Genomic DNA, 12,729 nt, shown 5'->3' with positions numbered 1-12,729 from the left:
GGGAATTGAATTTTCTGAGCGACTGGCTTCTGTAGCTGTGTGGTAAACGCAGAGAGTGTCCAACGGGTTCCTTCCTGGACCCTTGGACGGGTCAAATACTCAAAATGGTGAGGAAAAAAAATTAGTGAAAATAAAATTAGAGGAGGTTTGGATAGAAAACTGAAAACTGAAAATACTGTAGTAAAATAATTTTTAAATGTGTAAAAAATACTGTATATGCCAAAAATTACTGTACATTGGCCTAAAATCACTGTTCATGGACAATGAACAGTGACAAGCACGCTGAAAAAAAAAAAAAAAATCCAAAACGTAGACGCTGGACGTTGAATCCAAACACCCCCTAAGTATGCCTTTTTGTTTTGTGTAAGTTTATAAATGAACCCAGTTGCTATTAGTTATTACAGCAACAAGAGTCGCCTTTACCAAACGTGTTTGTACGATGTAATTATACTACAGCGATAATTTCGATTGGACGTCAACATTTTTGACGCTTTTATAAGTGTTCTGTTTAGTTTAGCATTTCAAACACATATTTTTATATTTTAAACAATATTACACATATTTTCACACACATTTTCATTCATATGTATTTCAAATAACTATAAAAATCTCATCTTAAACTACTCAACCAAAGTTTCTTCTCTTTATTTAATTTTTTTTTTTTTTTTGAGAATGTTTACAAGCCTTAGTTGATATGACTTCTGACTTGTTTTATCAATTGAATTTCAAGTAACTTTCCTAAAGTTCTTTTTTAGTTAAGAATCAAAGTCTTTTATTTCCAAAATGAATTGTGTTGAAAGAACTATGAAAATTTCCAAATGTTGAATGAATTATGGAATATCAAATTTGGAATATGGAATAGAAACCTGCTTGATGAGTGTTCAGCAATGACTTGTGGCCGGGTTAGCGTATAGTGTCCGACGGGTTCAGATTCTTGGAAAAGCAGCAAAATTTTTACCAATAATAGTGGAGATTTTTTGGCTATTTTAATGACAACTAGCATGAGTGCCACACGCTACCTCTTCGGTTCGAAAATTATGATAAAATTTTTATACGAAGAAATATAAAACTATATACATATAAAATGTATATCATATAAAGTTAATCTCATTCATTTAAGAATTTTGATACCTATTTGCTAAAGACAATATTTACTTATTAAAAACTTTTAAAAATGATAACGAATATTATCATCTTCTAACAATAAGCAATTGAATTTTGCTAAAATCTTGTCACAACACTTAAATTTTCGTAATAAATGATGTCATATGCTATAATTGAAACTCTTCATCAAATACCTTCAACCATACACAATGAAAATTTTGTCTTTCATACTTTCTTCTTTATCATTATACATGAGTCTAGGTGCAATTTTTAGCTTAATTGGTTTTTAATGAACACCCATTTTAGGCAAGAAAAGAAAAGAAAAGAAAATGATAACAAAAGACATATGTTATCGATTTTTTCATTAGATAAATTATAAGTTTCAAATATTTAAACCTAGTGTTGATGGCCATTTTTGCAAATCCATGAGAAGGAAAGCCCAATGAAAAAGCAAGGCCCAAATAGCCCACCAAGAAGACCAAAAAGCAAGAGAGGTCCAAAAAAAGAAACGCATGGGAAAATGAGTTGCAGCAATACAAATCTGCCATAGAATACAACTTTCTAGCAGAATGGTTTCGGCAGATGAAGATAAATTGGGCCCAAGACCCTTTTGATCCAATCAACATTATTTGGCCCACAAATGCCCAAATCCTTTTGGATAAAGAAGATAGGCATGAAAGCTAATATGAAGAAGCACGATAAAGAACGGCAGGAAGTGTTAGCAGCAAGAATCACGTGAAGGAAAGAAAAGTCAAACCAAAGGAAAATGACAAACACAACAAGAAACACATGATGAAATAAGACAAAGAACACGCAGCAGGCAAAAAGAGAACAAATTTGCTATGGCAGAAACAGCGTGGGAGACAAAAACAGAAAACAACAGAGCCAGCACAGAAGGGCCGGGACACCACTAACCTGTTCCCAGCCAATACAAGAGAGGTGGGCCCATGGTCAAGGAAATTCAGAGGGTGTGGTTTGGTGGTGGGGGGAAAATGGGGTCTATATTTGGTTTCCTGCCATAACTTCTTTTGGGAGTATACCTTGCTGGGATGGTATCTTACACAAAAGAAATAATAAATGGTTGGGACCATCTGATGCATGCCATAGAGCTAAGTAGTGAGATAGCCCAAGAGGTAGAGGTATACAGTAAGAACAAATAAAAAGGAGTTTTGTTGTGAAATGAGTAATGGTGCGACAAACAAACTGAGCAATGGCAGTGGTCTGGGCAACCAATGGGTCAGTGGGTAGTCTTGAATGGATGCCCCCAACGAACCAAAAACAATTGGTGAAGCCCTATGGATAAAAGGGAAAAATCTCATTGAATTTGATCACTATAAAAGGAGGTAGCCATGGATGAGGGAATGGGAGGAACCCAGAGGTGAAAGGGACTAGAGACCCAATAGGAAGGGAACCCAAGAGAGGAAGCACCTAAGGGAAAAGACCCAAGTGAGAAAAACAACTTACGACAAGAGAGTAGTAAGAAAACTGAGAGTAAAAGAAGAACGGAGAGAAAGAAAGAAAGTGGTAAAAAGAAGAGAGAAACCGCGGCAGTAATAGGGGCATGCATCAATAGACCATCTTTTCTCTCCCTCTTAGCAAACCCACTCTTTAAAGTATCCAAAAAATGATAGCTAGTAACCATTTAGGCCTATTCTCCAAAATGCACAACTTTGATGGCAAAAGCTTATTGCAGGAGCCTATGACAAGGTTGTTCAATTTGGGGTTTGGGTTCCTTCTTGGTTTACTTATTCTATGGGAAGACTCAATATTTGATTTTGAGCGCAAATATATTTGATTTTACTCATTAAAACTTATATCTGCTATATTTAGTTATCCTGCTGTAGCACGTTTTTTTATCATGTCTGTCGCATCAGTTGTCCTGCTGTGGTATTTTTACTTGTTGTACTAGTTATTCTGCTGTAGCACCTTTTTATTGTATTTACCATGTTATCTAAACCTTTCCTGCCGAAACTTTCTTCTATATTTGTTGTTACGTGTTTTATTTTGAACCTATGATCCTGCCACAAGTATATATATATATACATATATTTTATTTTTTCACATTCTGTGTATACGTACGAGTACGTATATGAATATATATATATATGTATATATTTGAGAATATGCCAACCCATGTTAGCTAACACTTGCTTGATTGGTATTTTCTTTGGGTTTTAGATTTGTTTATGTGCAGGAAGTAGAAAAATATTTCTGCAGTAAAAAACGAAGAATGGTCATTCATATTTCATAAAACTCTATTGCACAGCAGACAGCTTTATAGCAGACATCTTCACAACAGACAGCTCTAATGCACAATAGAAGACTTTATAGTGGACAGACGGTTTTACTGTACAGTAGAAAAGTCAGACTTGCAGCAGAAACTGGAGAAAAGTTCTTTCTGCGACAGAAACAAGGAATAAACTCACTTTGCAGCGTCTTCCCTTGAGTTGGACTCATTGTTTGCACACAAGCCGAACGAAGGAGGGTTGCTATTGGACCGGTCACAACTCCCTGGTCTAGAAAACTATAGGGTCTAGTGTAGCGGCAGGCGACCCAGCCCAATATGTGCAAAAAAGACCCACACACCTAGAAAATCAATGTTTTCTAGGTAACAAATAAAATTATAATTCCATTCCAACTTTTTAAGCAGTACTACAATCTAAAACTCAAAATACATGAAAATTTTTTTGGGAGTATTTTAGATATTACACTATAGAATATTTTAAAAATCATAAGTTTTCACTGAGGTTTAATTGAGAGAATAACAAAATGACATATTTGCTATTTTCCAAAATATTAAGGGGAAAATTACTTGATTTTAAAGTTTAAGAAATGTGTGGGCCTTTTTTCAAGTGTTGGGCTGGGCCGCTCGCTGCTACACTAATCCTAAGATTTTCTTCTAGGTTGAGGAGTTAGGACCGGTCCAAGAACAAACCTTCCTGTCCGGCTTGTGTACAAACAATGCCCTTTGGTGATCAGATCTTTATAGTAGGCAAAACTATCACGTTAGCTACAACAGACAAATATGATAAAGAAGAAAAAATAATAATAGAGATTTAAGCAATATGGTCAGTGGGCCTCAATGAAGGGTGGCCGTTTTACACTATAGTATCAGAATAATGAATGTTAGATGGAGAGTTAGGAGCGTATTAAAGAAACAAATGTTAGCCTGCCACGATGGGCCATTTTAGAGAGCTTGTGTCAGGAAAGGGAACCACTCCCTCAACGCGACTAATTTCTCTGAGGGGAAATTAGTTGCTTTGAAGGAACGGGCCTAAATGACTTAGGTTGAATGAGATTTCTTCCCTTTTTTTTTTTTTATTTGGTTAACAAAGAGCATGAGTTGGAAGGGGAGAGGGAGATTAATCCATTCGGTACATGCCAATCACTCCATTCACTCTGTTTCTTTCTTGCTTTTGTTTCTTTTAATCATTTCCTTTTCTTTCGTTTTCTTTTTTACTCTTTTTCTTTTTGTCCTTTCTCTCCTTTCTCCTCTACGTTTTCTTATTCCCCTGTTTTCTATGATTCTTGCCACTATTTTACAGAGGTTCCCCCTCACGTCCCGTCCCCTAGCCGTGCACTGTAGGGCTTCTTATATAGGGCCAGCCGCTTTTTACCATTTTAGCCCTTAACCGTTTTTGTCTGGCATGGGCTCCTTTGCCGACCGTCACTGACTGGTCAGTCATCCAACCAGTGCCAGCCTGACTCAGTCAGAGAAGGCTTTTTTGTTTTGCTTACTCCTTGCGGCATTCCTACCTGCCACGGAGTGAATACTGCCCTCCCTTTACCCCTCACGGCATGCACCTAGTGGTTCCTACTCAACCTTGCCTCTTTTGGTTTACATGCCTTCCCAACAGGACATTGCTTCCAAAAGGGTTGAGTAGGAAATACAAAAACGAGTTTTTCCCTTCCCCACCGTCAGACCATACCCCCTTACCTCTAACCCATGACCTCACCATTACCTGTATTGGCTGGGTACAGGTTGGTGGTGTCTGGGCTTTGCGCATGCCTTACCTCCATGCCCGTTCAAATCCTGCCTATTGTTCATCTGTCTGCCGCGGTCTGAACGTCAAACTGCCCAGCCTGCTGCTCGTTTTTGGCTTTTTTCGGTATGGGCTATTTCGCCCGACTTTTCATTTATAGCTTGCATCTTCTGAGGACTGGGCCATGCTTGTTCATGGGTCGTTCCAAGCCTTTATTCCCAGCTCCCGTTACTTGCTTCCTGCCACACAATTCTATCATGCCTGCCATAAGGCTTACTTAACCCTAAGCTTGTTGGGCCACTTTGGACCTTTTCTGTTCATTCTTTCTCCGAAGGCCCAATGATCTCACTGGGCCCTTTTGCTACTTACGGGCTCCTATTGTCCCACGTACTTCCATTTGGGCGTCCTTGGCCCACTTACTCTCTCGGGCGTCCTCGGTCCTTTTCAATTCTACGTCTCCCATGGGCTTTTACTAACTTCTTAGGCTTCCTTGGCTCAAGTATTTCTCACTTTTCCCTTGGGGCTCACGGATTTTCCACAGCCCCTTACTTTCTTTACTTGCACTACTTTGGGCCTGCCGTAGCAGCTGTAGCCCATTCTCACTTTTCCACATCCATACAGCCCATGGGTTCGTGGTTACTTTCTTCCGGGCCTTTTTAGGCCCACTTACTTCCTCATGATCCATTTATTTGCTTGTTAGACCCACTATTCGTTGTTCCTGCCACTCGCTTAATGACACTTCCACAATACTTTCTTTAGCCCATGACTTTGGGCCTTCCTCTCTTCTGGGCTTGCAAAGAATGAGTGTCTACAAGAAGGAATTGTGAACTATCCCAAACATAAAGGATGAAAATGTTTTAATCCTACGTTTTTGTTTTTGTTTTTTGTTGTGTGTGTAAAACTATGCGTTTTTAATTAAAATTGTGCATAAAGAAAAAGAAAAACAAAAACAAAAATTCAACCCAAGAATGCTATACTTGAAATAGTGAATTTTGGCTCAGCAAAAATTTACTAATAAAAAAAATTTATAGAAACGCGAAGAATGAGACAACATTTTCATAACATTTTAATACTTTGTTATATTTTACTTTGGCTTGTAAAGAATTAACATCTCAGCAATTGTGAAAATATTGTGACAATAACAAGATGTCTTAACATTTTCATAAGAAAAAAATGTTATGTGCATAAAATTTTCATTACAAATCATAAATAGTAAATTGTTAAGGGTGGGAAAAAAAAGTAATTTCATTGGTAAGTTTAAATTAGAATAACAATTTATTACTTAAGATTTGTTATGAAAATGCTGTAAAAAATGTTGTGGATGTAATACTTTTTTTTCTTCATAATACCTTTATTTTTAGTTGTAGTTGGTTTCAGTATGATATTTTATTACTTTATTTTGACACATAAGGAATTAACACCTCAACAATTGTGAAAATATTTTGGTAAATGGTAATATGTTATTTTAGTGTCTGTTTGGCAAAAATAATTTTTGCCAACTTATTTTACTATTCAGGTTATTTTGCTACTATTCATGAGTCTCACTAAACTTATCGGTACTCTTTATGAGTCACACTGTACTATTTCAGCTAACTTTTACGTTTTACATTTATTTACAATACTTTCAGCAAAAAGTTTTTAGTTTCAACAAAATATATAGATCCCAAAAAGACCCTTAATATATTTTGTTATAGTGCGTGTGAAATTTGTTACCAAAAATACCATTATTGCAGTGATGCTTTGGATTTCATCTTAAAAATGCAAATTACCTTTTAAACCCCATATATAATATTTGAATCAGTTTAAAGTATAAAGTTTAAACCCCACATTGAACAATTGGTTTTAAATTAAAATCCCTATTTTTATTGTGGATTCTAATTAGTTTAATATAGTAATGTCTCTAATAGTTGAATAAGAGCTATCATAAGGACTTCAGGAGCAGATGTGTTGAAATTCTCTATAAAAAATCCCCATTTTACTCAATCCAAAAACTTTTTAATTCAAACTATAATCATATATACAAAGAGGCTATCAATGAAATATTCTTAAAAGAAAATAATAATGTACAATTATTTTTATGGATGACAAAAATTCTTTGTAGATGGCAATTTAAACCCGCACTCGTGGGTACCCATTGCACCCACCTTTAATTGGCGGATTTTACCCACCCCGTATAACAAATCGGGTGGAGATGGGGGGTTAACATTTCATTTTGCCCCGCACCTGCCCTGTTTATATTTAATTAATTAAAAATTATTTTTATAAGTTTGTCATAAGACATACATATGTGTTTTTAGATTTCCAAAATTAAATTTTTTTTTATATTGTATTATTGTACTATTGGATTTATAATTTTATATTTTAATATTTGTGCTGTTTATATTTTTTAATTGTTAATTGTATTTGTATTTCTTATTACTTGAATTGTTGTATTGTTAGAACTTAAAAAAATGTTTTATGAGTTTTAATTTAATGTGTTCAAAATAAACTTTTAATAAATTATACACACACACACACACACACATATATATATATATATAATTTGGGTATGGCGGGATGAATACCCGCATGAACAGGGCGTGGAAAAAGCTCTGCCCTAAAGAGGAAGTGGGGAGAGGGCAAGGAATAGAAAACTCACTGCATACCCGCCCTGTTGTCATTCCTAGTCATGTTTGGCATGCCCTATCTTACTCAAATTCATTTATTTTTAGAGTTATTTTTAATGAGACAACTAAAAAGGTGCCTCAATTAGATTGAGTTTCTAAACATTTGTTGGTTTTCTTTTCAAATGGTTTTTGAAATAAAGTAGGGGCATAATACAAACATTTGTAAATTAATGACTTTTAATTTTAGACATAGGACAATATTTTGGGATATCCCAAAATAGAATAGAGGACAAACAAATTGGGACGGAGGAAATGTATATTTTTAAGTCATACTTTAATCTCTCTTATACACATTCTGTATGTAATTTTTTTGGAAATTTCTATTAATATCCTCTGGAACATTTGCTCTTTGTATAGTATTATCTCAACTAGTGTGAAGTCCTGTGCATATGCACGAATACAATTAAAAACAATTACAATTATACGGTTCAAATTATACATTTTTTTGAGAGGAAATTCAAATAATACACGGCATTAGCTTAAAACTTTTTTTAAAAAATTATAAATTTCTAAAATATGTACTAGTTTCTCATTATATATATATATATATATATGATTTAGAATTTAATTGGATTTAAACTCTTTGATTTTTGCACCGAATAATTCACTTGCCATAAAAATTAAAATTTTAGATGGACACGTGGAAAATTAGACCCCAATTGAAATCCAATTTAGAATCTAATTGGATTTGGATTTTTAGTTTACACTCAATAATTCACTTCGCACAAAATTAAAAATTAAATAGAGACATGTGACGCAAAATTGAGAATCTAATTAAAATTTAATATATATATATATATATACACACACACTCGCATGTAACCCGTGCTTGCGTATGGAAACACTGAATAGTAGTGAAAACAAAATTTCATTGCTATTACTAATGTTAATATTTTTATACTAAGCTTGTCCACATTTTATTGTGAAGATTGATAGATGCAACCACTAATGAGATGTAATCTCACATTTGTAATATTAGATTTTCTTCTAGTCTCAGCCTATAGCCATGTTTTTAAACACCGCCCAAACATTGTCTATAGCCGCATTTTCAAAAACGTAGCTATAAGTCGAAACCTATAGTCGTGTTTCCATAAACACAGCTATAGGTCTTAGCCTATAGGCATGTTTAAAAAAATGCGGCTATAGACCTATTAGACCTATAGTTGCACAGAATAGGCCGCATGTGTAAACGTGGCTATAAAAAATGCAACTATAGATTATAGCTGCGTTTTTAGGGTTTATAGCCGCGTTTTATAAATGTGGCTATAGCCCTCATTTTTTGTAGTGCTAGCTTGAGTCTAGAACTTTACTATCTCATTAAACGCCAAACATTCATAGTAATATGTAATAAATGAATTAGTATCAACAATCCGAGAGCAAACAATATTAATAAATTTTTCCTACAATCTCTCTTTTAAGTTTTATTTTTCCCTTTTTTTTCAATAAAAAAAAAAAGTTTTACTTTCACCCATTGTTTGGAGGAAGAGGGGGGAGATGTAATTTAAATAATAAAAAATGTCTTGATCTTTTTATTTGACAAAAATTCTAGAAATTTTTTTTTACTCAAATAAAGTTGTGCTTTTTACACTTTAACGTCTTCCCATCTATCAAACTACCCTATGATCTACTATTCCTAAACTTTAATGTTCTTTAATTTTTCATGTTGAGATAATAATTTTAATGATAATTGTGATAGTCATAATATGTGAATGATGTTATAACTCATCAAAACTAATTACTAAATATGGATGTATACAAACTTTAAGAGTATCATCATATTATGTTCAATCACAAATATTTAATAATAAAATCTGTGAACTACCAAATCCCAAAAAAAAAAAAAAATCTTTTAATTACAAAGGGATGCCCATGGGTCTAAAATGTTACAAAAAAGGCAAGCACATCTCCTATGTAATCAATTGACCACTTGCTTATCCAGCATATTATCATCTAAATTGCTCCAAAAAATTTGTATTTTATAACCTGCATTTGAATCTAAATTATTATAGAAAAAATTTTATGAACAAAAAAGGAGAAAACACCTTAAGGTGCAAAACTTTAATTACTTTCAAGTAAATGTACTAAACATCTAAAACAAACTCTAGTGCAAACATTTAAACAAAACTTTGATACTGTAATAATTTCTAGTGCAAAAGCTCAAAGAAAAAGGGAAAGAAATTCTACAATTGACTTTTAATAAATCCAAAATTTTGTGATAAAGCTGATGAACCAGTGAGGCCAAATACCTACTGCTTCCAAAATAAACTCTAATTTTTTTATAGCATTTATGAAGTAAATCATCATATGTTGTAATGATGTTCATCATATGTGGTTCACAACACCCAAAGGCACCCACCCAAAGCAGAGTTGCAAATTAAAGCCTTTTTTGGTGGGCTAGTGAAGTTTTTTAAGCCTTGGGTTTATAAACAAAATATAGCCTAACTTTCAATAAATGTTGAGTAAGCACTGCACTCTTTTGACCCTTCAATTTCCAATGACAAGGTGTGTTGTTTTTCCAAATTAAAAATGTCAACCTTATCACGCCAACACTTATGCAAACCAAGCTCATCTAAGTAAAGAAACTTCAAATTGTTAGCTACCTATGGACAGAGTTAGGACGAGTGGACTTAATGCCAAAAGTGAACTCTAGGACTAATATCTACTACCTGTGCAGTCTAATATAAACCACCAATGCAAATGAATCAACTGGTAAATTAAGCAAATGAATCAATAAGAAGTCTGAATTTGAAGCACAAATCTAGCAATAATAACTTGAAAACCAACCCAAAAACTCAACCCACAATGTAGTAAATAACAATTACCGATATGATAATAGGAACCAATCTATACATGCAAATATTAATAGATATATCATAGATTAGAAATATAGCAATATACCTAATACCAACATCACCAACACAACCAATTGTCAAACCAGCAGTGAGCACTGCAAAATCACAAGCAAGACCAAAAGATATATGTGCATAATCACCAAAAATGTACTTTTACTTGGCCTCTGGATTAAATTATGTACAAATGATAATATCATTTGCGAGGTTGTAAATAGTAAATAACAACACTCCAGCCATAACCTAAACAATGACTTTCATCTCCAACTCAAGCCTTATCATACCCATCAATGCCATTCCTAGCCTACATACTCACCAAAGATTATAAATCTAAATTAAAAATTCCAAAATAATAAGAAGCTACATATTTTTATTTCTCCCCAAATCTTATAATTTTGTGGTACAACCTAAGAATGAGAATCTATAACACAAAATGAGGAAATTAGCCGAGGAAAAAAAAATAGCAACTAAACTAATTTATGAAATTTACAAATGAAAATTTTCTCTGAGCCCAAATAGAAATTCTCCATATGAATAATATCATTTGTTCTTCCACACACCTACACCAAAATTAGAATTAAGAAGCAATTGATGACAAAAAGGTAGGTTCAAGGATTTCTTGCATACAACCTGTTTGTTATTCTCATTTTTCTTCGTTTGCTTTACTCCATCTCAGTTTGTTCCTCCATCTTCACTTTCTCTTAGTGATTGAGTTTGATTGGACTTTGGGGTAGAGGCTCTGAATCTTGGAGTTCCAAAGGCTGAGGTTTTTTTAGGGGTTATGAGAGCAAAGATGTGGATTATGAACATAAAGGACATTGATGGTTATTTTATACTGTTCATCGGTTTTTTTTGTTTTTGTTTTGGAATGAGAGGTTCATTGATTTTGGACTTATTGATTTTAGTCTATTAAGCATACTATTCATTGGGTTTTTTTTTTTTTTTTTTTTTGAAATTAAAGGTTCATTGATTTTCATAGAACTTTTCCATAAAAGTGCTAAACCTCCTCCACAACGAACACTAGGTACCACCAGACCCTTCTCCCCCCTGACATATTGATGCGATTGTTACTGAAGAACAGAGTAACAGACAGTGGAGGTTCACTGGTTTCTACGGTCATCCTGAAACTAATAAACGCAAGGAGTCTTGGAGACTATTGGAAGAGCTAAGCAAAATAAGTGATTTACCATGGATTTGTATAGGTGATTTCAATGAGATAATGTATGCAAGGGAAAAGGAAGATGGTAATCTACGTCCAGATTGGCAGATGAAGAACTTCTGTGAGGCTGTTAACCGGTGTAACCTGAGAGATATAGGATTTATCGGGTCTGACGTTACCTGGTGCAGAAGACTAGGTATGCGAGGATGGGTTAGAAAGAGACTTGACAGAGCCTTGGTGTCCACAAACTGGTCTGCCATGTTCCCAAATGTGAGGCTACACCATGCGGTAGCATCCACATCGGATCATTGCATGTTGGTCTTGAAGGCTCTTCGGATTAGACAGCGAGGTACTCGACGACTGAAGCTTTTCAAGTTTGGGTCTATGTGGTTGAGGGATGAGGGTTGCAAGGAAGTAGTGACTGAAGCTTGGGAACGAGCACTAAATATAGGGGCCCAACACCCGTTCTCTTAATGCATAGAAGAATGTCGAAGGTCCTTGACCACTTGGAACAAGAACACCTTTGGACATGTTGGCAGGAAGATAGCAAGCCTTCAGGAAAAGCTTCGAGGGTTGGAGGGAAGGAAAGATAATTACAAACTCATGGATGTGATCCATGAAATAAAGATGGAGTTGAACTGAATGCTATTGGTGGAAGAGGAAATGTGGCTGGAAAGATCAAGGAATAGCTGGCTGAAAGCAGGGGACCATAATACCTCATTTTTTCCATACAAAGGCTTCTAACAGACACCAACGTAACACTATTGCCAACATCAAGGGTTTGAATGATGAATGGTAGAAGGAAGAGGAGACAATGGGCAAAATCTTCGTGGAGTGTTTTGAACAGCTGTTTTCCTCTTCTCAATCAGAGGTCAGTGCAGAATTGCTGTTGGCCATCCAGTGTAAGGTGACAGATAGAAAGAATATTGTACTCCTGCAAGACTTCAGAGCTCAAGAAGTAGAAAAAG

The 12,729-nt window shown here is 34.8% G+C and overlaps 1 protein-coding gene across 1 annotated transcript; it reads left to right on the top strand.

The window, feature by feature from the left end:
- Positions 1-11,821: 11,821 nt before the first annotated feature.
- On the top strand, positions 11,822-12,235 carry LOC142624288 (uncharacterized). The gene has a single exon (XM_075797818.1). The coding sequence runs from the start codon at positions 11,822-11,824 to the stop codon at positions 12,233-12,235; it is 414 nt and encodes a 137-aa protein (XP_075653933.1).
- The last annotated feature ends 494 nt before the right edge of the window (positions 12,236-12,729 follow it).

The sequence above is a fragment of the Castanea sativa genome, chromosome 1 (assembly GCF_040712315.1).
Source record: "Castanea sativa cultivar Marrone di Chiusa Pesio chromosome 1, ASM4071231v1".
In the NCBI taxonomy this organism is placed as follows: domain Eukaryota; kingdom Viridiplantae; phylum Streptophyta; class Magnoliopsida; order Fagales; family Fagaceae; genus Castanea; species Castanea sativa.
Note: the sequence above shows the minus strand (reverse complement) of the source record. Positions and strands in the feature narration are given on the sequence as shown.